The sequence below is a fragment of the Anser cygnoides genome, chromosome 2, assembly GCF_040182565.1.
Source record: "Anser cygnoides isolate HZ-2024a breed goose chromosome 2, Taihu_goose_T2T_genome, whole genome shotgun sequence".
In the NCBI taxonomy this organism is placed as follows: Eukaryota; Metazoa; Chordata; class Aves; order Anseriformes; family Anatidae; genus Anser; species Anser cygnoides.
Window position 1 is genome coordinate 63,670,742 of NC_089874.1, and position 25,182 is coordinate 63,695,923.

Genomic DNA, 25,182 nt, shown 5'->3' on the forward strand with positions numbered 1-25,182 from the left:
GGTAGCTGCATTGTTTTTTGTAAGACAGCTACCCAGACGGTGATGTGATACCTTTTATTTGGCTAACCAAAGCTAAAATTAGAACTGAGCAAATAAATCCCAATGAGTAACAGAGTTGGTACATTTTAACCTTTCTTGCTTCTCATTACATGAACTTTTCCAAACCTGGCCACTGATTTTTGGCTTCCAGTTTTACAGCATGTTGAGAGAGGACCTGATTGCTAAGCCCGGTGAGTTTCTTACCTTCAGCATATCAGTTTTGATACCTGATCACACAGTATCTAGTAGGCACAAAATATAGTCTGGTCCTACTGGTTCAGGATTTTCACACTGACCAGAAAAACAATTCCTACAAATGCTCATCCACCTCTCTGTCATTGCAGATATCCGGCATACAAATCTGGACCCCAAACATCTAGTTGAGCTAGGCTTTAGGTCTCAAACCAGTGGGCATGTCCATCTCTCTGTGGCTAAGAGAGAAAGTGAATTCTGGCATTTGTCTATATGTTTATTTAGGTTGCTATAGTACAGATTTGTGATAACGTTTATGAAAAACTGCACACACTGAGAATTTTTATATAGGAGATTGTTACCAAATTACTTCCATGTTGACTTCTGATTGAAACTCCTTCTTCTATTTCTCTCTGGTCGTTGTCCTCACCACAGTAAATTTTTAGGCGTTCCCAGTCACAAAAGTTAAAGACCTGTTATTCCTTCTCCATATCACATTTACCCTTTCAGTAGCTACATTTTCTTCAAAGCCAGACACGTGCTACTGCAGGTGAAGGTGAAAAGATCAGACTGCCTGTAAGCAGTGAAGTTGTGTAACTCTTCCTGATTCACCTCCCAAGGGGTGTGGCAGAGCAGTTTCCAAAACAGTGAACTTACTCACCAGAGCAGCCAGAGGACATTTTTGTTAAGAAAAAGATAGCCAGAGGGTGTAAGTGAAAGGAGCACCCTTCCCCTCCTTAATTTCTTATGTCTACTTCATAGTTACCTGGGGCTAGTCTGTTAGTCATGGGGCTGCTGCGGTGGGCAGGTCACGGGAGTGGTTCTTGGCGAGGGTACAGCAAACCTGGGGCTAGTGTGCCCAGGCAGTCCTGGAGCAAAGTGCTGGCCCTTTCCCCTCTCCCCTCACATGCACAGGCTCCTCTGTGCTCCTGAACAGGGCCAAGCAGAAACAAGGAATGCTTCGTTTTACTTCCAAAGGGTAAAGCTGTCGCAGCAAGCAGCTCCAGCAGTGGCCGCATCCTGCAGTCTGGCCGTGCCAGAATCCCTCAAGACTCTCCACGGGTTCCCCCGGCTCTGTGCCTCTGCCTGGCTAACGTCAGAGGTATCATCTGGCCCCTCTTTATGTAATTTTCCACCCTTTGTAAACTGTAGCACCAGGCAGTGCTTTGAACACACTCATAAACCGGTGTAAGAGTTTTTAGTTGCAGAGGATCGCCTCTCCCTACAGGCTCCCGTATCTCTCTTCATCCTCACCGTGTGCCCACAGGGATGGCTTTGTGTTGACGTGCCGCCCGCCGTCTCTGTTAAGTTTGGCTCCGTCCCTGTCCCTCCCTCGCAAAGGCCCGCATTATCAAAGCCAAGTGATAATCTTGATTGCCCTCATTTTTTTAGTTACCCCAATTAAGCTCAAGGCCTGAGGCTCAGTCTGGGAATCCAGAAAGAGAGACTCCAGATTTTGAGAATTTGGTTGCGGGTGAATAGAGCTATTGTTTGGCTGCTCCCATGCTCATACCTTTGCAATCCGACCGGATTCTGTTAGCTGTGAAAAAAATACTTTGCACTACACCTCTTTTAGGAGAAAATAAAATACGGCTTTCAGAACCATCTTTTCTTGCTTGCTTCTTCTAGTTTGCATCATGTAAATTAAATCTGTCTTTTCTTAATCCTTTTCTGTATTTGGGCCAGCAGCTGAAAGCCTGCAAAAATATGTGCATTTTATCCTCTGTGCATTCTGTAGGAACAGCTTTACAAACCACAGAGACTATTTTAAAATAAATGGCCATTTTTTGAAATCCTATCATTACAAAGCTGAGAGTTGCTTGTTGTTCTCTGAATGTTTCATAGCAGCAAAATTCCTGCATTTTCAGAATTTCACTGTCTTTTTATACAGCTGGAATTGATCCAAAAGCAAAGCATGGAACTGTTGCTAGCACTAACTAGTCACCGAATGTTACTTTCTGTAATAGATGGCTTGTATTGTCATTTTGTGGCATGCTCAAAAGTCAGTTAATCATCATTAAGGCAGTGGGGAAGATTTCTTTTTTTTTTTTTTTTTTATAGAGATTTACAGGAATGATCTTTAAGTACAATTACTTTCATTACTTCTGGCACAACAGTGCTGAAAGCAGTTCCATTGTGAGGTGGTGAAACCCTCAGTTCTGTGATTTATTATTTGATGTTTTTCTTTTGGAATATGAAAGTTTAGAAAGATAAACAGGTACCTCAGAACAAGTCTATATAAGAAAGTAATCATGAAAGTGAAGAAACACCACACTGGATGATCTGGTACGTAAAGGTTTGGGTCTCCATCCTGCAGGTGCTCCACACCATGCGTGTCCCCCCCATCCAAATCATGCTGGAAGGCAGCAAAGGCACGTAGCTGGGTCTCATGCCACCAGGGCAGCCCCTCACCTTTTCTCTGAAGGAATCTGGCTTTACTTTTGGGTTTCCATCTTTCTAGTTTTCATGATGCCACCGCCTCCTAAGCACAGCCTAGGAGACCTGAGATACTGACAGCTGCTTAGCCGAGTTGGTGGATTGGTGTAGGTCCAGTGCCAATTTGATCGTGAGAGCTAACTAAATGGGTCGCAACTGAGTGGGCTACCCTTGGCTTGCCCTGTGACTGCAGTCACATCCCCTGGGCCTGGAGGTGTGGAGGTCTCCGTGCACAGAGCTCAGTGCTGCATTGCTCCCAGAGGGTCAGGGACCTGAAGCCCACCTCCCAGCCACAGGGGACGCATCCCCCTTGGAGCAGAGCCTGTTCCTCGGGTGACCCAGCACTCGGTAAAGCTGAAAATGTGGCCACCCCGATGCTATTGCCACTCCTCTCTTGTATGGAGTTATCCTGGTTTGCTTAAGGAACCTGCTTCCACAAATGCTTGCAGAAGTGCCTTGCTGCCCACCGTGTTATTATTCTTATTGAACTCATCTGGGCTAATCCAATGTGTGAACATTTCCTGGGGAAGGCTCTAAATTACACAATCTACTAGCAGGGTGAGCAGTTTCCAAAGTATTTCCAGCATGGTAATACCCTTTCTGTTTAATAATAGCTATCTTATTTATTATCTAGCTTCCATACTGATACAAACTTGGCTACAGCCATACAGACTGACTTCAAATTAATTGAGATGTAAAAATATGAAAGCCAGTTAGAGTTTTAAGTAACTTGAAAAGAGTTAGTTTTGTGTTCTTCAAACTAGTTTAGTTAAAACTGAAAGTAAAACAAGCCCCCAAAGCCACAAGTTCTGTTCTGAAAATAGTTCATCACCAGCCAGCCTCTAAACAGAAATCATTTTGTGTCAGAATACCTGCCAGCCTCTACCTTGAGACTTCAGTCTGCATTTAAAGATAGCTGAAATTAATGGTGTACACCATGTAAATATATTTTTTAAATTCCATGAAGCCTTTAAACTGTTGATTAACTGTTTTCTTTGGTCACAAGTAATTCAGACGACTTGTTTAATCTGCTAATTCAGATTCTTGTTTAATCTGCTAATATATACAAGACATGTGACTAATACTTTACCAAAGTAAATACTTTTCCCTCTCTCTGTTCACCTTGTGCTTCTCAACAACCTATTTAGTGATATGCCACTGTCAGAGAAGTAGAGGCTTTGGCTGAAAACCCCTGCAGATCTGTGTAATGACACCGAAAGGCCACCTCTGGCACACTTAATGATCCTCTCCTCTCCTCCTGACAGAGCCACAGACAGCTGAGAGGCAGGCAGATGAATTGCACTCCCTCATGGAAGTACATTTTTCTCTGGCTCAAGTGGCTGTCTGTTTTCTTTTTGGTGAAGACTAATCTCCAACAGTAATCTGACCCATGTGAATCAGTAGTAAAATTAGATGGGTTTTTAATAACTTTCTTCTTGTTGCTGCTAGTGTGTTTGTTCATTTCTACATTTATTTATTTATTTATTTATTTTGTATACTCTATATTCCTAAACAGTAGACAAGAGTCTACTTTTGGGCTCAAGCACATGCAGAATATCCAGGGTTGAATTATCCAATCAGATTAGTGAGCAGTTCAGCATAACTGTGAAATTTTGTAACATTGCTTCTTTAATAATGGCTCTATTACTTATTATGAAACTCTGTAGCTAGCAGAATTTGCAACAGACTGGTGCAGTATTACCCTGATTTTTTCACATATACTGATGAAAAAGGCTGCTTGAGATTGTCAGTTCATTGCTCTATAAGTGAGGTACAATCAGTAGGACAGATCAGGTATTTTGGTAAATGAGTGTACTTACTTAAATCAGAAGCCAAGAAGAAAAAGTAGGGAGGATTTCTTACTTACAGCAGCTGTGATGTTGCACAGCCAATTTTCTTAAAAGAAAAGAAAAACTAATTCTTAAATTGCTTAAGCATTGTATCTGGAAAGGAACTATGATGAAGGGTTCTTTGTAATGCTCTTTTGTTTTGCTTCCAGATGGAATAAGGTATGTTGTACTAGTTGCAGGGACAGTAAAAGCGAATGCCCTGTGCATCCAAAGCCAGATGCACAAAAAGTACATTCTGAGAACAACCCAAGAGAGCGTTTCACTCGTGTAGCAGCAAGATATTAGCACATATGGATTAGATCGCTGTAAACAGATCTGTGGTTCAGGTTAGTTGTGGAAGCTGCTCCATCTCGTCCCTGCTCTGCGGCTGCACGCTGCGGAGATCTGCTCTCCCAACACTGCCATCTGCCAGCAATCGCCCCACACAACAGCTTGTCTTTTGTCTGCCATTGTCGACAAGCTATAACCTTTTTCTTATAGATGACTTAAAATTAATGGCTCTTAGTCTTCTTTCAGTCATGTGAGTGTGAATCAGGGCACCCACGTGAACAAGAGGAGGCTCTGACGTGACGTCTTACGTTCACTCCTCAAATGTCACCTCCGAGTTTTTAAGCCTTTATTTGTCATTTAGAAAAGCTCAGGGAGAAATTCTGCCACAAAACAAGAACAGCAGCAGGAAGAGCACAGCAACATGAAAGCTCCCTTGGGAGGGTTTTGTTGGGAGAAGTGATGAACTTACAGGATACATGCAGTTGGAAACTTGGCTTTTGGCAAACATACAAACCTTTGCCTTTCTGTGTTTGGTAGAGGCCGCTGCTTTTGAACTGGATTCTGGCTGGAGGGAAAAATCTTATGTCAGAATAAGCAAGCCTTTTTTTGTGCATTGGGGGGGTGGGACCAAGGGTTTCGGAGCATGCAGGGTGGCTGTCTGTAGTGTATGGAAGCTCCATCCTCATCTGCAGTCATCAGTCTGCCATTGGACACGTTTCTTGAGTGCTCGTTTCTTGCAGTCATTAGCTAGGAAAGTAACTAGGCAAAATGTAGGTTTTCATTTCTCTCACATTCAAAGTAAAAGAATACCTCTTGCATGTCACTCTATGTGATTTAATTAGCTCTTATCCTTTATCGGGCACAGCAGATGTTCAAGGGTAACCTAACAGGAAAACACATAACTCACACAAAATATTTTTTTATTATCTCTGGAAGACAAACTGTATTTACAGCAGTGAAGTAACAAAAAGGCATGAAAGCATATGCCAGTTTATTCTGTTTGCTTGGCTTATAGCCTGTTTAATAGCTTCTGCTGAGTCTTCCATGGTTAAGACTACGTCACCATTTCTGTCATCACGTACTTTTTGGGTTTGTTTTTAGTATACTTGATAAAAGACTACAATGACCCATTTTCTCCATATTAGAGTGATATTTTCTTCTCTGTGTGGCAATCAAGGATTTTTTTCTTTAAGTTTTGTTGTTTTTTTATAGTTTGATGTACTGGTGGCATTTATATCCAGTTTAATTTGTGCTCTGTTCATTTGGTTTGCATTTCTACAAGTGCAGATGATGAGGATGATTTTGAAGACTTTTGTAATTAGAAACTCCTTTTTGTAAGGCTAACTTTTTCAGTTCTTAGAAAACATAATTTAAACAATAGAAGTATGCAAGTTTGACCATGCCAGGATGTTCTATGTTAATAAACTTTTAAAATGTTACTCATTATCTTTATCTCACCACAAATAAATTAAATGCTTTGCATGTTCCAGGAGTTTATGGAAAACTGTCAAAATGATGAGTTGTTTGATAAAATTTATAAACATTTATTCAAGTAAGTCTCACTGTAACTTTTAGATACTTTCTTGTACTTTTCTTTTATTTAAGGACTTTGACCATATGTCATTTTTAATTCAGTTACAGTTTTAAAGTCTCTTAGTGTGGTCTCCAGCCCTCATTTACATCCATTTTGGTTTCTGATTATTTTGCAGTAGGGGGGCTTGTCAGGAACACCTCTTTAGTATACTTAGGCCAGTCTCAAGTTTTATTATCTCGTGGAGGAGAAGTGGCTATATAAGAAATAATGTTTGTTCACACTGGTAGATACTCTTAACTTTAAAAGTGATTAAGCACAGAGATGAATGACCAATGTGCATGAGCATTTGAAAGACAGCAGTGAAGACAACTGGATGGTGAACAGTAGAGTAACTCCCCTCCGTTCTCCCGCATGGAAGGGTGACATCCACATTGTGATTCTTTGTGTTACTACCAAGCTTCCCAGTTGCTGTGTGTTGATGCACTGCGGTAATAAAATACTTCCCCAAAATTAAAGGTCTCGGCAAGAATTGGCACGGTTGAAGCTTATCGTTTCCATAGCTCCATTTACAGCAAATGTGTGTGCCCTTCTTTTTGACTGTGTAAGTTATTGGATCAAGAATACTTATGTTTAGTAAGGGTATAGTAACAACAGAAAGGGGTAAACTCAATCTGATGTGCAAACCACCTTCACTGTGTATGCATTGCCTTGCAAACACAGATATTCAATGTAGACTTCAATATAGCATTTTTCAGAGGTGTTTCCCTCTTTATTTTGAGAAGTCTCATAGATATTAAGAAAGTGCATTAAAATAATGCATAACAACATAAAAATAATAAAAAGGGACATTTCCAGTACCAAAATATACACATTCCTATGTAGCATGTTTATTGCATACTTTCTCGCATGGGAAGGGACCCTTACGACCACCTAAGCTCAAGACCTAGAACAGTCAATTTCCTGAGCAAAAGAAAATATTTGTGAATTCTAATGATTCAGTGCATCCCCTCAGTTCTGGAAGAGCTCTAGCTAATAAATAATGGGTCTTCTAGCCATTTTGACTTGCCAGTAAAACAGACAATCATGAAGAAAGACATGAATGAGATTGCTGTCTTCTTCACTGTTATTATCATTAACTGTAGATATCTTTTTTTTTTTTTTCATTTTAGGTGGGTGCTAAGTTGAACTTTTATTATCATCAGCTAATGGCTAACATTATTAACCAAGTATGGCTGACCACTGGGAAAATGTCACTGGAGAAAGAGCCAAATGACATATGAACTAGATATTTGTGGACATCAAATACTCCATCAAGCTGAATGAAGCCAGGCTGACCACTAAACAAAATGAATGAACATACCCCCTCAACAAGAAGCGATACTATGTGATGCTTATGCAAAGGAGGTAAGATTTTCAATCACACAATTTTATTTTATGCTAGCAGTTATAACAGAAGTCTCTGTGCATATCCAATAGCAGGACACAGCTTTCAGTGTGACCCCCTGATTTTGCTAAAAGTTACCACAGCTCTGAATTTTTTATTTTTTATTTTTTTTTAAATAAGTACCCATTCAAACAGGGCTGCAAAAGGAAATAAAAACCAAACCCGTGAAACTCTACTTAATGCAGCATTATGACCAGAAAGGATTCAGACCTCTGGTAAGACAGACTTTTCAGAAAGGCTAAGGGAGAGGTAAAGAGCTGAGACAAAGCCTGTACCTGTAGCCCTGAATGGGTGACACTAAGGTGGGAGGATTACAAGGCCATGTTTCCCTTCCCTGCTGGGCATCACCTTGTGAGAGATTTCAATTAGAGAGCGATTTTTCCCTGAGGTGTGTCACCGTTCTCAACACCAGGGAGAACCAGAGGTTGCTCCTAACCGTGAGCATTTCCCCTCTTCCCCAGTGAGAGGGGGAGATGGGGAACCAGGGCTCCAAGAGACTCAGAGGCAGCATGAGTCCTCAGCAGGCTCTTCTGCTGGGCACCCAACAGCTTGTGAAGTGTAGTGTAGACATGGTATGTCACGGCTTAGGCTGCCATTTCAGCAGGTGTTCCAAGCAATGAAGAAAAGGGCAATTCCTCCCCCAGATACTGATGCAAGCCAAAGAAAGGCAATGAGCTCACCCTGTGGAGCACTCACCATATTTTCATCCCACAGATGCTGTTTCAGAGGTAAGTTTTAGGCTGAATCAGTGTGTTGGAGATGCTGTAGCAGATCTGTGTGCATTGCTTTGTAACTGTCCTGCCTTAGGTATGGTTTCATTACATGCTCTTGTTAACTGGATGAGTTATAGCATGAATTGAGTGTGCAGTTCAGTTGCTGTCACCTCTTGTCTTCATTTGACAAAAGAGATGAAACTTCTTGTGTTTGTGGAGTATTTTAGCAAGTTCCCTGCTGTTATTTGGAAGCCTGGATTGTTATTTGATGCCCTCATGATTTGTATGTTTCTCACACCAGGTGACATTAATATTTAATTAATTTTAGACCATCACAAAGAGAAGACTCAATGCACACAATGATGTAAGTACTTTCCTGTGGTAGTTGTCACTTCAGAAATTATTAGGGTAGCAATGGCTGTTGCTTTAGGAGGTCTGTGGCTGCACTGGAATTACAAAAGGGAAACATAACCACTGATTACAGATAGAGAGGCAAGAAAAGGCCAGTTTGCCAATAGATTCAGTACATCTTTCCAATGGGGAAAAACAAAACAAAACAAAACAAACAAAAAAACCCCATGTGGACAAGTGAAAATCTCTTCTGCAGTAGAGTGTAATATGTACCTCCACAGGCTCATCTATGTGTAAATGAAAGAGAATAATGAATCATTTACGAGAATATATGTATATATATATATTTGGGTTACATGCATTATATTTATGCAGTGATCCCAATTATATTTTTGTAGAATACAAATACTCTCCTCCCCCCCCACCCCCTTTTTTTTGTGTGTGTGTTTCCTTTAATGGCAGCTAAATTATCCTATCTGCCTATGCAGCTTCAACCTGTACAGATTAAGGCCGGGAAAAAAAAAAAAAGTAGTCTTTCTTGATAGAGAAAATTTTGCTAGTGATTTCTACAAGTTTACCAATATCACTTTTCTGTAGTCCCTACCATAGGCAATTGTAGCTATTTAAGGACTTTGGCTTCCTACCATAAAGGTAGGTGATGGTAGGTCTTGGAAATGAGGCGTGCATATCTCGCATTTTAGAACAATGATGCAGGCTTCCAGAGGTCTTGGCTTTGGGGCTTAATTCTTAAAATGAACAGGTGAACCTAATTGCCTTGCATCTGACTGGGATGTAAAACGTATTTAAAGCAAAAGTAGTCCTGTCCTGCCTGCACCTGATTTGCCACTACTGTAAGCTTTTTTGAAACAGCAGCTCACATCCCCAGCCCAAAGCAAGCACACAAGAACGTGTATGAATCTGAGAGCATTTTTCAGCTTGTCATCAGCCTGGTTTATTTCTGGGAGCGCTCCTTTCCCCCAGCGAAACATCGCCGTGGAAGGAAGAGGACCGGCGAAGCGGGCTGGTGTGTGACAGCAGCGGGGCCAGCCGTGCCGGACCGTCCCGGCGGTGGGATGCGCACGGAGAAGCTGCGTGCGAAAACGACCCTGAAGCAGCGGAAAGCGGCCGTACGGGTGGGAAATGTCACCGGAGGGACCCTGAAGGCTCTGTGGAGCCGGGGCCGGCCGGGCTCGGCGGACAGGTTCGGCTGGGAGGAGGCGGCGGCAGCGGGGAGGGAGCGGGGCCGGGCGGGGGGAGCCCCTCGAGGGGCAGCCCCGGGGGTGTGCTGCGGAGGGAGAGGGGACAGCACAGGCGGTGGGGAGGGAGAGAAGGAAGGAGGGAAGGAAGGAGGGAGGGAGGGAGGGGAGAGGGGAGCTCCGCGGCCGGGCCGGCGGCGCGGAGAGCCGGGGAGCGGAGCCTCGCCGCGGCGCTGCCCGTCCCTCCTCCTCCTCCTCTTCCTCCTCCTCCTCCTCCTCTCCCCTGCCCAAATGGCACCGCCACAAGCCCGCCGGAGGTACCTGGCTTTGCGCTTAGCACCGGACCCGCCGGAGAATCCGAGCTTCCTCCCCTCCTGGCCCCCCGTTACCTTTCCTCCTCCTCCTCCTTCTTCCTCCTCCTCCTCCTCCTCCTCCTCTGCTCGCCCCGACGGCGCGGCCGGCCCGGGCGGTGCTCGGCGGGGCCGGGGAGGGAGTGGCCGGGCATCTGCCGGCAGGGGAGCGGGGTCTGGGGCTGGCAGCCCGTCCGTGCGGGTGTGCGCCGGGGGGGAGGGCGGCGTGGGGGCCGGGGGGTGCCGGAGGAGGGACTATGGGGAGAGGAAGGTATAAGAAGGGATGCGGGCAGGGGAGGGGGGTAATGGAAAGAGGGGGTGCGGGGCCGAGGGGCAGGCGCTGACAGCTGCTTTCCCTGCACCCGCAGTCCCCTCCCCCGGTGCCGCCGCGGGGTGGGACTCCCCGGCGGGCCGGCATCTCCCTTCCCATCCCCCGACGCCCCCCCCGCGACCCCCTTTCGCCCCCTTTTCCCGGTCGGTGCTGGGGTGGCCGCTCCGGGGGCGGCCGGGCTTCGCCACCCGACGGCGCGTCCCGGAGGCGGCGGCACCCCAGCCCGGGACAATGATGCCCAGGCTCGGTGGGGACCGGGTGGCGACGGCACCGAGCCTCGTCCCGGCCGCCGCCGCCGTCCTCCTGGGGGCCCTCTGCCTCCCCGGGGCGCCGGCCTCCTCCCTGCTCACAGGTAAGGGGGCGCGGGGGGCGCGGAGCCTACCTGCTTCAGCCACACGCCTTCGGGTCCCCGCGGGGACGGGGGGGACCGGGGGGCTGCGTGTGTCACCGCGTGGTTCGGGGCAGGTGAATGAATGGAGGAGCTGTGCTCCCCCTCCCTCTCTCCCACTTTGTATCCCCCTCTCCACCCCCGGGTTATATTTTATCGATATCTGGGGCATGCAGGGAAACGCTAATTCAATTCCCAGCGCGAGCTCTTAGATTTCGAGAAGTGATTCCAACATGACACAATACCGGCTAATCAGCTCTAGGGCCATAAAGGGATTTCTAATTTGATTCCATTTGACAGTCAGCCTGCTAATTTTGACTCACTTGCCAATTGGCTGTCACGCATTAGGAGGATGCTTGGTTTAGTGCTTGCACTGAGCTCCTGATCCAAGTCCTCGGAGTGTAATGGACAGTCTTCTACTGATTTCAATGAGCTCTGGATCTATCGTTATAGAACTAGCCTGCTTTGCATGGAGTACTCGTTATTCTCCACACGTCATCTGAGAAGAGAAAAAGCGTCCTTCTTTGCTGTAACTGGGACACAAAGAGAGTCTAGGTTTGTGCACCAGTAAAAGGCCAGTCATTTCCCGGTTCCCTTTGGAATCTTAGAGAAATGCTTAGCATCCTTGATTACTTCAAGTGGGCAAATTGAGGCAGAATTTAAAGTTGAAGGCCAGGAACGGAGCACGGGTTAAATGAGAGTGACAAGGACAGCATCCAAAACCAGATGGGGGAATTGAGATACGTCAATATTTTTTATTTTTTATTTCTCTTTCAGGATCCGTTGCAAAATGTGAAAATGAAGGGGAAATTCTACAGATACCATTTATCACAGACAACCCTTGTATAATGTGTGTTTGCCTGGTAAGTTTGGATTTCAGATAATAAGAACATTCAGGCCTGTACAAAAAGTAACTGCACAAAGAGGGGAATATTTTACATAATCAGATCTAGGGTACCTTTGCGGCCTTTACGTAACAAGAGGTTATCTCATCGCTGAGCTAATGGAAAGTAATCCAATCCATGATCTGGCAATCATTTCTTTGATGTTAAAACTCTCAGGCACAAAGTTATATGTGACTTTAATATGACATTGTGAAGTTGCATATATTGTGTGAATTCAGAGTGAGAACTGTTCTCACAAAGTCAGAGGCAGTCGCAGAAACCTTCGGCTGTAGCTCACAGAAGAGGGTGAAAGGTAGGGTTAGGAAATGCTGGTGCCTGCAGCTGCCACGTGCTCGATTTTGCACGCCAACAGCTGAGGAGCTGGCACAGGAGCGCAAGGTGAAGGATACGACATGGCTATACGTGCTGTAATGCAAAGACAGTGAAAGAACAGGTCATGCTTTTATCAAAAAAGCATCCCAGGATTTTTTATTCCCAGGATGGCAGTGGCTATTGTGCTGGGAATGCAGTAGTTAATACGTTTCGGGGAGAAACATTCCCTTTTCTTTTAACTTTGCATCACAGTTAAGCATTTTGGGAGCAATTCAGCTGGACAAGTCAACACTTAGGAGTTATTGAAAAATAGTTATTCTAAGTAAAACTTTGCACAATATAGTTAAGAGAAAGCCATAAGCGTTCACTTGCTGTTGGATGCAAAGAGAAGTATAGACCAGCAAGCACTACATTTTACATTTGGGAAGTTACAGAGTAACTCAATGTACAGAATCTTTCCTACTTTAGGACTGAAACATCGAGAACCCTCCACTTCTATTATTGCTATAAATAAAATTATCATTAGCCAACATAATTATAAGCCTGTAAGAGACTTAAAGAATTGTTTCAGACTGCATTTTAGAAAGCAATTTTGGCAATTGTAATCCTAAGCCTGCTGAGTTTGATGCGTGTCACTGCACTGACTTCTGTAGATTTTAAGTGAGGCCCAATGATAACTTTTTAGCTAACAGTGATAAAGAATAAATTATTGATTCTTCTGAGTAGAGCCGGGTGGGGAAAGGAGGAGCGTGGGATGTGGTGAGTAGAGAAATCAAAGGGAAAACAAAAAAAGACATGAAGCTGTGTTTTATCATGGATCACCTTCCCAAATATGTCTGCCACCACTCTTGCTAATGGAAGCTGGTGTTAACCAGCGAGGAAGCAATTTATCTGTGAAGGAGCAGAAGTTCAGTCTTGGGCATCAGGGCAATAATGCATCAGGGTAAAATTCTTATATTTATAGATCTCTCTAGACCTTGGCTTATTAAATCAATGAGCACCCTTTTAGTGCACAAATATGAAGAAGTGCAAAAAACATTGGATGTAAGAACTCTAAATCTTTGTGGTTTGTAGGCTATGCTTTAGGGAAATGGCAAGTGAGGGTATTTGGTTCCCTTTAACACAAGAAAGATACCACATTCTCTTAGGAATACGGATGCATAATGAGTTACTGCAGTTACCTGCGTTGGATACACTCTATTTTATTTCTGCCAAAGGATAAATGTGATCTCTCTTTCTTAAGTTAGAAGCAGGGAGACCTGGCAGAGGAGAAGGAAACTGGTGTGGAGATACTGACTTTAACACTGTGCAGCATCCGAAGCAATTGTTTATTGGACAGCCGATTGCTGAAACCTTTGTTCAGGCCTGCCACAAGGGAAAAGATCAATTTTACAGGACTGAGGAGAGCAGAAAGAAAAGAATTAATGTGGTGATTTGTGAGCAGGAGGGAAAAGAGAACCAGGTTTCCTTCCACCCAACTAGAAATATTGATTGTTTAACAGTGATTCAGTGAGGAACTTTCTCTGGAAGACTGATCATCCTCTACAAGGGCAAACCTGATGGATATCCATATTGTAAGAAGCAAGCAATTAAAAAGAGAACTTAATCAGTTGTTCTGGGAAGAAAGCAATTGCTGCCCAAGAAGAGACAGAAAATTCTACAAAGGGCACTTGTCTTAAACACAACAATAAAGAAAATAACTGAAAAACTGGATTGGATAATGACAGGTCTCCTCTTGTGGTGATACCTTTCCATAACTGCAAGCTGTCATAAAGAACTACGCTAGTTATGGAAATCTGAATGGCTCTGAGAAGAAAAGGAGTATCTAAATAATGTCCTTCCAGGTCTTTGCCACCTCAGAAATGAGAGAAGACTCAACTGAAATGCTGGAAACTAATCATCAAAAGTTTTGCAGAACTGACTCTGCAGGTTGTGGTCTGTAGAGCACAGGGATGCATCCTAGCAAGGGAGAAAGAGGGAAGCAGCATGAGCAAAGCAGTCTCCAGCTCAGTTTCTCTTAACAGGCTAAATTAGTTGGGAGGGCAAAGGAAGGTATAAGACTCTAAGAGCAAATGTGGTAAAAACTGGAAACTCTTAGTTTATGAATAAGTTGCCATAACTCAACAAAGTCTGTAAAGTGCAATTACAAATGTAATTCCTTATATACCACTGAGAAGCCTTGGTAGAAAGACCAAAAAGAAAAGTTGTCTATTCTCATTGATTAGCGGAGACCAAGTGGACTGATTTTCATGGTAGGAACATGAACAAGAATATAACAAGTAGAACAGACGCTGGCTTCTGAGGGTGCTGCTTTACGAAAGCTTGTAGGTCCTGTTTGAGCGTTATTGGTAGCAAAAACCCCTGAACCTTGAATACAAAAGGGACACTGGTGGGGATCTTCTACAGGCAGCCAAGTCTAGTTACCAAATGGGATAAGTTCACTCATGAGCATCTGCTGTAACGTGTGGAAAGAGAAGTTGTGGTGATATGGGATTTCAGAGTGGAGAATGTGCTGGAGATTTTGTGTGCAGCACATAGTAAATAATTCACTTCTAAAGTATAGGTAATGCTTTTCTAATAAAAAGGCACTGTAACCACCATGCAATAACACTGTTTTGGACATCCTCACTTCTCAAACTGAAACATGGATTGCGCGGAACGACACTGGTGCTTGCCCTTAATATAAGGAAAGAGAGGTAAGACTAAGAGTGTGTGTATGTACACTGTAGCTCTGTATGTGAGAAAAATCAGCAGAACAAGCCACTACAGTTAATACTAGACTTTTCATTTTGTGATGATTTCAAGTGATGATAAGATCAGAAGTATGTTTTGGTTATGACTATGCAATTTTGCACAGAATTAATTGGATGAAAATCTGTAGTTAGTGATACAGAAGAAATAAGACTAATATCCTGTGATCCCTCAGTCAAACTGTTATGAAGCTGCAGGACATAGAAATATTTTCTTGTAGGAAAGATGAGAACTAATAAAATCATTGCAAGCTTTTACCTCTTAGTTAAGGCTGATAAAGTTCTTTCAGCTTTTGCCTATTGAGTGTGATTACTTGTTATGGTAAGTTTTGACAAGATCAAAATCTGGAGATCCCTATGTTATAAATTATATGTCTTTGCTTTTATGGTCATAATGCCCATAAAAATGGTCATTTTAAACATCCATAAAGCAATAGTTTCAATATGAGCTTTTACAATTACACTTTACTGCTGTTATATTGCTGTCCAAGTAATCATCTCTAAGCACTTAATAAACATGGATGAATTTGGTCTCTAAAGAAATGATCATTAATTACAGCTGTCTGCAAGAAGTGGCTTTTTTCTCTGTGTGTGTGTGTGTGTGCGTGTGTAGAAAAACATCAAACTCAGAGACTGTGGTTTATCCACAAGGAATTTCTTATGGGACTGTGATGAAAGCTCAGGTCTCCTAACTCCTGCTCTAATGGCTTGGCTACAAAACCATCCCCTTTCACTTCATGCACTTGCACTTTATGAGTGGATGTGGGTGGTATAATCACAGTATTAATAGATTAATTTTCTTTTCGTCTGTCTGACAATGGGCAGGCTGTGCCCATTTTTTGTACCAGGTTTTTGGCATCTGCTCTCCTGAACTTGTTCTAAGACGTGGATGAGCAAAGGCAAATTAAAGCTGACTTTTTGATCCAGAGGTTTTGAGAACTGTGATTTATGTCTTTACTAGAGCTAGTGTGCCTTTGGTCTTGTGCCCACTTCCACTTTGAATGTCTGTGGTTCTGCATCTCTGAGGAGATACGTTATCTCTGGAAAGCTATCACATCACCTGGCTTTCCATAGGGTTTGAGATACTGGAATAGCACAAAGCAGGCTGAAGGCAACTGGAAGTACCTGCTTTCTTGTGTGTTCACGTTATATGCTCTTATACGCAGAAGCTGGAGAAAGTGCTGGCATCCTTGATACTTAGAACTAATGATTATAATGGACACATGGAAGTTTTGTTGGAAAATTGTTGTTTTGAAGTTAGGCCATATAAAGAGTTCAGGCAGTCCTGCTTGTGAAGTGCCACTGTAGTATACCATGGTAGTATACCATGTAGTATACCACTGTAGTATACCATGGTTGACTGGCCCATTGCAACCACATTCGTAGCTCAGGACTTCTCAGATGCAGGGATGGAAAAGATTCCTGTAAGCTGCAGCAAGCTCTGTATCAAGGGAAGGTGGACAATGGAAAGGAAATACTGGATGTAACAAGCAGCGAAAAGGACTATGCAAACCAACTCTCTGAAGAAAAAAAATATTTTTGCCAAAGAGAAAAAAAGACAGGAACTATTATTTCATATAATTATGTGGTCCTTGACAGTAGGAAAAATGAATGTTAGAGAACATATGATTGTGAAGTTATTTTTTGCTTAGTGGTCAGTAGTTAGAAAAATCTCATGTTCTGCTGGTTTAGAAAATCAAAGTGGTGAAACTGCGGGTTATGAAGTTGAATGAAAATGTCTGGGTTTTAACGAATCTGTCTGAATTGGCATGAGGTTTATAGGTAAAAACATATAATCTTGATAGTATTCAAAATAGAATTATATTGATTGAGTTTGAGTAATAGATTCTTTTATTCCAGTCATTAAATGCTTTAAGACTGCAAGGGATTATAACTAGACAACCTAATGCAAAAATTCTCCTCTAAAATATTCTCACACATCTGTGGAAAAATGTGTTTATATCAATCCATAGGAGCATTTTATACACCTTCCACAGTCTGGGGAAACCAAACTCTTCGTGTCTGGCAGATGCAGATCTTTGTATTTCTGATGTGAAAGTATTATGCTGAGAGTAACAGAGGCCTGATTGAATTTGTGCTAATAGAAAATGAACTTTATAAATGTGAAAATTTACCACATTTTGGTAAGTTTTGGACTTTTTGTAGTGCAGATAAATACTGAGGATTTTGAAATGTCAAGGGGAAAATGCTATTAATGGAGAATCAGGGGAACATTTGATTACATTTCTTTTATATGTGTGTGAGCATATAAAATAGGCATGGAATATTTTAAGTTCAACTTTGGTACAGCACAGTAAATGACCAAATGCAGTAGAGTTTTTGTTGGTACAGCTTTTTGGCTGGAAGGTATCTAAAACTCAAAATAGAAGTAGTCTCACACCTGATATTATAGCATTTTCTTTCAAGAAATATATACTTCAACATACGCGTGGAAAAGACATAAAAATGCTACAGTCCGTCGGAAATAGGTGAAATGAGAACCTGTATATAATTACAGGATGAAAATGTAAATACCCCACAGAACTGACTTAGCCTGAATTAAGCTTCTGAGTGCAGAGTGTTTTGAAGGTGAGATGAGCTCAGCAGTGACAATGATGATAGGTGGTAGTGGTGAAGAGAGCTGTGCCATTTTGTGCTCATGTATCATCATCTGCATGAACCCTGAACATTTTGCCAGAAGCAAGCAGCGATCCAAGAATAACCTGTTCACCGGCCAGTGGTGGATGTAGTTTTAAAATGAATGGATCAAAAATGCCAGCTGAAAGTGATAGGTGAGAAGCCAGGAACTGCAAGGAAATAGATAAGTGCACCTTAGGTAATGGTGTCCTGCACATTGCAAGAGCTTATCTCAGTTTGGCAGAAAATCATTCTTTTGTCAGGAGAATGAACGGTTTTATCTTCAGTGTGTTCTGCGGAGAGAAAGTCTTTTTTTTTTTTTTTTTTCCTAAATACTTTAGAACAAAGTGAGTTATGTAAAGAAACAGCTGATAAAAGCCAGTGGTGATTGTGACAAACCACATCTAAAAGAGTGCCATTCCCCACCACTTTTCCCTTCCCCCTTTCCCTCATGCCTGCACCTCAAACTTGCCAACTGCACCTGAGGAGTGGTAATCATATGTCTCAACCTTTTATCACCAAAATCCAGAACAGAAGGAAATAAATGTGAGCCAGAAAGTGTAACCAAGTGTTGGAAACTTGAGAAAAGTTTGGAGACGGGAGCTCAGGAAACAAGAAATCAGAGTTTTGCTTGGCATAAGTTTTATTCAGCTAGAAACATCATTCTGTAGTTTAAATTTCCGCTTTTAAATCCAAATGTGCAATGTAGAATTTGACCTTTGGTCACAAAAAAATTATGTTAAATTTGTCATTATAAGATGTAGTGTTCTACCTAGCTTGAACCAACTGGGTAGTGAAACCAAGTGCAACAAACCAAAAAATAGAAGAAAGAACCTCTGTCCCGGTCCTCCTTGTACCCTGTAAAAGACCCAACTCCTCATTACAGGTTAAAGCAAGAAAGCTACTAGATTTGCTAGGATTCTTTACCTATAACATAGCTGATTTCTGTGGCACAATACACAAGCTAAAAATGCATAACTAGCCTGAGAGCAAGTGTTTGACACATGTTCAGTGAAGATGGCAGTGTTTTCGTACATCAGGATTCAATTGTTGTTGCGTCAAGGTATAATGCAGCCCAGATGACTTTTAGTGGAGTAGTGCATATTTAAAAAAAAAAAATCATCAAACAATTCTTTCATACCTATTTTATTTAATATAATTTCAATAGTTTACATACATCAACTACAGAATCTACCAAGACTGCATCTTCTTTCAATTTAAATATTCTTGGTCTTTATTACTGCATAATATAATCAGCTTTCTCTTCACCCACAAAAATAACAAACAAAGAGACAAAAAAGCCTAAGATATAGTAGTGTACTGGTAGTTTTCAACCCCATACTACTGCAAAAGAGAGTATTGTTTTGATTGGTGTTTAAAGGGTTCCTGGAACACCAAACATGCCCCAGCATGATGAAAGCTTTATTAGTTTTTATCCAATTGAAAAAAAAAAAAGATACAGATATATATGCCATCTCTTAAAGGAGGAGGGGAAAAACAACAACAACGACAAAAAACAAACAAACATAACAACCCCAAAATAAGCTCAGAAAACAAAACAAAACAAACAAAAACAAACAAACAAAACAAAAACAACCAAAAAAAACAACAGATAAAACTCCATGTCTGGTGCAACTGGGTGTCCCATATGTACTTTCTCAGAGAGACCAAGGAACGATACGTGTATATGAAGATTGTTTTGCAAGTGCGAAGTGAGTTGAGTCAAGAGCCTGAGCAGGATAATTATCTGTTCTGGAGGTGACAGTTTTGGTAGCGTCTCCTAAAGTATGACTCATGTAGATTCAGTTCTTAATTAATGTGATGCTTGTGTGTAAGATGACGCTTTGGTCTGAAAATGAGACATAAACTACTGATGGTAGAAGATGGTGCCTCTGGCTTGATCCTCTAGGTTTACATGAGCGGTGTTGAGGCAATGTTCAAGTCAGTGTAGTCCCATATACAGATACGGCCACCCTGACCATGTGAAACATCTCCACGTAATTTTCATTTCTGAGGAATGAATGAATATGGATTGTATAGCTGTGTAATGTGTCTGTGCCATCTGTGTCCCTTTTGAAGTCCACTTGCTGCACATCACTTCACATCCCAGAGCAGTCTCAGAGTGTGCAGGCAGGATTTCTTTCAGAACAAAGCGCTGTGCTGCCCTCAGCCCCACTTCTCCTGCCTGGCCCAGTGGTCCCATCCATCCAGCATTTCCGTGATTTCTATGAAACTGAGCTGCAACAAGGGCTCCAACTGCTACTGGGTGTCCAGCCAGAGGAACAGGCCAGAGCTACTCTGAAGTAAAACCTCTCAAAACACTTGTCGTTCTGGGTGAAATTTGCATATCCCTACATAGGTATGTATGCCCTCTGCTCGTTATGCTTTCTCGTGACATTTATTTTGGAGACACAGTGCACAGTCATATGTGACAGCTTGTGATTAAGCCTTTCTGGAAATCTGCAGGCTTGAAGTGATTTCATGTTGTTTTCAGACCACATGGGCTAGTGAGGAGTTCACTACTTGCACATTTCTGACATAGAGTCAGCTGCGTTGAGCAAACATATATATGCACATAGTGCTGAACTGATTATAGGTCTTGGCAAAACACTCCTGGAAGAGCGCTGGTGATATGTCACTGCAGTGATGATGAAGATCCAATACATCAAGTATGGAAATGAGATTCTCTTTGGTGTAATTAATGGATCAGAGAGCTCAAACACAAAAGAACATATTTAAAATGTATAAATAATATGGGGAAAGTTATGAAGGGCACAAAAATGCCATAAACTAAATGGAAAAATGTAATATAAGTTGCAAATGTCTTTGGAATGTGTCTACAATAAGTGCAAAATGGATCAGCCTAAGTTAAAGCACTTTTTTATTGCCAATAAGAAAAACATTATTAAAGAGCTGGTCCAATATCAAAATGGCATTTTAAAAGCATACGGTTACCTGTATATAGTTTTTATTAGCTTTCAAGTTTCTTCCATTGAGTTGTTAACGGTCTTTTTAAGAATTATGGTCCTGTAAGTGAATGGTTCACAGTGTCAGTATTTCTGGTGTTCTGCTTTGTGCTGCTATATAAAAATAGATATTTTTTTTCCCCACAAAATATCTGGTTTTATTTCCCCATCATGTTTTAATAGAAATTTTTGAGGGAAGAAAAATATTAAGCAACAACCAAAAAATCAAATGAAAATGCAACCTTTTTATATTGAGCTTATGGTCAAATAAAAGGCCATTGTGAAGAAAAAAACAATATTGTATAAAAGCTTTTACCTGTAATACTACTATTAAAATGACTATCGTACGGGTACTTGCTCATTTTGTAACTAATAACTGCTGTAATTACTTCCTCTGAGGCCTCTTGGCCTCTTCATCACATGCATTAAGCTGCAGCTAAAAAGTTCCTAGTCTAACCATTTGTCAGATCTAGCTTTGTGCATAATTTTGCATCCAGCTGTATCAAGTGCTGAGTCCTGTCTCTGAGTACAGCGTGGACCCCATCCCCTCTTGTCATCCTCAGGAGCTGACCTTGTGTGCTTTCTGAGACCTGGATTTTTTGTCTGTTCTTCCCATTTATTTGTTAGACTTCTTTTTCCAGTTTTTGCCTTTTTTCCCTCCATCTTTCCCCCAGTTTTCCCCAGCGTCTGGAATCCTCTTACCTTACATAGTGCTCCAAAATGGGAAATAGGCTGTTAAACTAGGACTGCATACTGCTATCTCACTGAAAAAAAAAAAAAGATAATATGCCTTCACATGCTATGATTTTCATCCTCTTTAGGTGTTACTAGATTAATCTCCTCATCTGTTCCATGCATCAACCTCCTGTCTGTGGTTTTAATTTTTGTATTGTTTCTTCAAGTTTTCAGAGAGGGAGGCGTTATATATTTGTGCCATAAAGTGCTACAGAAAAAGGCATTAATGTTAAATAGCATTGGAGTTGGAACTCTATTTGTTCTTGTTAGCAAAAAGGATGGATGTGTGATAGAACACCACTTAGAAAAAGGATGAAAATGATCTGGTATTTTCATGGACCAACTGAGACCCCAATTTTTCAGAGTCCCTGTTTAAAATAAACCTATTTGCAAAGCTTCAGTGCTAAAGATTGTATCAGGTTTTATTAACTCTGCCTTAGAGCTGCATAGACACAATTATACTCTATTTCACTCTGGAGCAGGTCTACTTCCCATGAAGTGTCTGCAGCCAGTTGCATGGTGGTGGCACTGCCTTGTGTATGCATCAAACCCAGCCTGCAACGTTGAAGCTTCCTGTTGGTTGGACATTTAGGCCCAGGAGGATGCAAACTGATGTGTCCTAGAGCTCCATTCAGGAAGATGAGATTTCTGACAGCACATTGGTTAAAAGTTGTGTGTTTTTTTAACAGTTCCTAGCAACTTCATATTAAATTATGTTAAGTGGCTTCAACGGGAATTGGGTCTGTCCCAGAGTTTGGAACCACCAGAATTTATTCTGGTGGCCAGCAAGAATGACACATTGACATCTGTTTTTCTGGTTTGTTTTAAGAGTTCTCAGTGGCTGAAGAATAATAGACCTTGGACGTCCTGAGGTTGTCTCCTCCTTTTCTGTCTGAGTGGTTGTGCACGGTTGAGGGATAGTGTAGGAGAGAGGAGCTGATAAATCACAGCACTGAGGGCCGCATGATGGTTATGGTTTGGTGGTGCCATTTAGTGAAGTACTACCAGATTGTGCTGCTTGGGAATCATTGGGGCAGGAAGGAACTAGGCAGTGTGGCTAGGCATTAGGTAGGGCTTTTAGCTGAAGGATGGCCTGTGGGACCCAGAATGCTAGTAAGGGCAACTGGCTGTACTAGTACAGGGAGACTGCTGATCATTTGCTTTTCACAGAGAATATTTGCTTCTGCATATGGCAGTGCACGGCTGATCATTTTCACATTTGGCATTTTACCCCCAAATACTCAGCTCTAGGGAGAGCTGGAGCAGTTAATTGGGTTAGGTGGATTGGTGATTCAATCTGGCAAATGCTTTTGATTAAAACAAATGAATAAAATGATGTTGGCAGGCAGAATGCAAAGCATGGAAGCTTTTTAGTCTGTAAACCAAGGGTCGGTGGATGGATTGTTTGCAAAAGCCATGGGTAAAAGAAGGCTGGACAATTAAAATTATGCATTAAAATGTTGTCAGTGCAGCAGAGCAAGAAACCTCTTTAACACAAGTATGGCCAAGGCCTATGATCTAAAAGCATTAAGCATTTCTGGAGAAACTTGCTGATGGGGATATTTAAGATGTAGCATAATACTGATACTGAACCAGAGCTTGTCTGACATGAAAGCAATGAGGAAATAGAAGAAGCATACAATTTGTATAGCTTCTGGAAAAATATCTGTGTTTGTCCAGTTTAACTTGGCAAAGTTTCTTAATCCTCAAGCAAAAACTCTTTGACCCCAAAATCAATCTGTAGTGGAAATTTAAAAAAAAAAAAATAGAGTTCTAGGACATGGTAGTAAGAAATTTGAGTGGTTTTATGTACATGTTGTTACAAGAAGGGTGTGTTTTCTGTGCCTAGAATTGTATATAATTATTTTAGTATAGAATGACTATCTTTGATATTATCAGATTTCTTGGCATAATTAAACCAGTCCACATATGGAAACATACAAAGGTAGGAGCCAAAAAGGGAAAAAGAAAGCAAATCATCTACAACAAAAGGGAGGTTCACTGGAAAGCGGCCAGCTGGAGAGATGATTAGGTAGCTCCAGCCTGTTTGTTGGGCATTGCCTCTTTCATACAAGACAGTGCAAAGACTACTGGTGAGACAGAGCTTTAGTTGAGTCCATGGATGTGACATGACTCCAAGAAAGCTATGTATGACTCTGGAACCAGAGTTGTAAATGGATTTTAAGCATCTTCTGGAAACTTAATATTATTATTGTGTGTTTGTGGACAGCTTGTGGCCATACCCATGAGACTGTTAGCATTAAAGGATCTCGGTTAACCCACTGGCTACTGCTTAGACTGGGCTATTGGGCCAAGCAGCTCATGCTAACTATCTTGTGTCCTCCATTGAGAAGACAACTCAGAACAGGGGTTTCTTACAGCCATCATGCTGAGCAGAGAGCTGATGGGAAGTACTGAGTACAAGGCTGTACTCTGAGCCTTTCTCCATTTTGGGGCCAAGTACCTCATTCTTTGCCATTCAGGTTTCACTGCTCTGACCTGCAGTCACTCATGGATGACAGGAGTATCTCCTCTTATGTTGTACAGTTGAGTAGTTTGAGACTGTGGGAGAAAAACAGCTTGTTGTGAAGTAATGAAATGTTATACTTGTTCCATTGCAGATCAGGCTGTGACTCGGTGATGAGGACGACCTTCTCTTATTGCAGAGTAAGGCACAGTTAATAAAAAAGTTTCTAAGACCTCAGGAGGATACTTCTCAGTTTTCTTCAGTTTAGCCCCAGGTTCTTATTTTTACATGGCACTTAAGTCTCTCATCATAAAGAGTCCTGCTTATGCTAAAGGTGTGAAACCTTTGGATTTTGGACCATCTTTCCTCCTCCCCTGTGGTTTCCCTCCTGGCTGCCTGGGTAGTAGTGCTGCTGCCTGAGCTCTTGCTCTTCAAAGGGAACAGGGCTGTTCCACACAATGAAATCATCTGTGGCTGCCTTTCTAGCACTCTGGACTTCCAGCCAGGCATAATCCCTTTCCTGACATTTGAGTCTCATTAATTGGGTTAACAAGATGTTATCTGCACTCCATACTTATGTAAATATAATCGGCTAGCAAAGATCTTAATGGCACCTGATATATCACACTGCCTTTACATCAAGAGGTACCACTACAGGAGGCGCCTCCAAAAGCAGGTTATGTTCTTGGTCCCATGGGGCCCCTTATAAACCATAAGAAATGCTGGTGGTCAAGGCCAACTGTTCAGATGCCTTTAAAGTGTCCCACTGGTGACTCAAAATCACTTTGTCAAGATGACAAATGGTTTGCGCGTACCCCATTCACCTTATAGTTTCGCTCTAATGTCAGCTCCATTTACTTGTCAGAAACAGTTTTTTATTTGTTGTTGATTTTATTTTTATTTTATTTTATTTACTTCCAGCAGTGCAAGGGGAAAGGAAGGAGTGAAGGGGACACAGGCTGAGAAAAATCTGTGTGCATTGTTCCTATTCAATGTATCGTTATAGTCAAGATTCACCAGCTTTGAACATTCCCGAATCTGTTTGTTTGTAAATGTGCTAAACAGAAAGAAGGGAATTCAAATTTCAAGTGAGAACTGTCCCTGCAAGGCAAAGATTATGCAAAAACATGTTTTAACCACTGGATTTTTCAAGCAGAAAGTGGTTGTGCAACATTAGTTTCTTATTTTGGACAGCAAACTTCTTTCCATAGCCACGTTTAAAAATAACCACATAATTAACTGGGCCTACCCAGTACATAGGGCATTGTGCATGTGTCTGTGCTGAAGAGCTCAGCTCAAACCTCTGAACTTGCGTG

The 25,182-nt window shown here is 42.0% G+C and overlaps 1 protein-coding gene across 5 annotated transcripts in view; it reads left to right on the forward strand.

The window, feature by feature from the left end:
* BMPER (BMP binding endothelial regulator) overlaps positions 1–25,182 on the forward strand; it is a 160,616-nt gene continuing 135,434 nt past the window's right edge. For 3 of the 5 annotated variants that reach the window (XM_048075536.2, XM_048075538.2, XM_066992262.1), the window contains exons 1-2: positions 10,525–11,058; positions 11,872–11,957. In XM_048075536.2, coding sequence (XP_047931493.2) covers positions 10,659–11,058; positions 11,872–11,957 — 486 coding nt within the window. In that variant the 5' untranslated portion in view covers positions 10,525–10,658. Of the gene's footprint in view, positions 231–7,490; positions 7,726–8,822; positions 8,843–9,810; positions 9,963–10,524; positions 11,059–11,871; positions 11,958–25,182 lie in introns of those variants that run through there. The other 2 variants (XM_066992259.1, XM_066992260.1) reach the window with 2 other exon arrangements.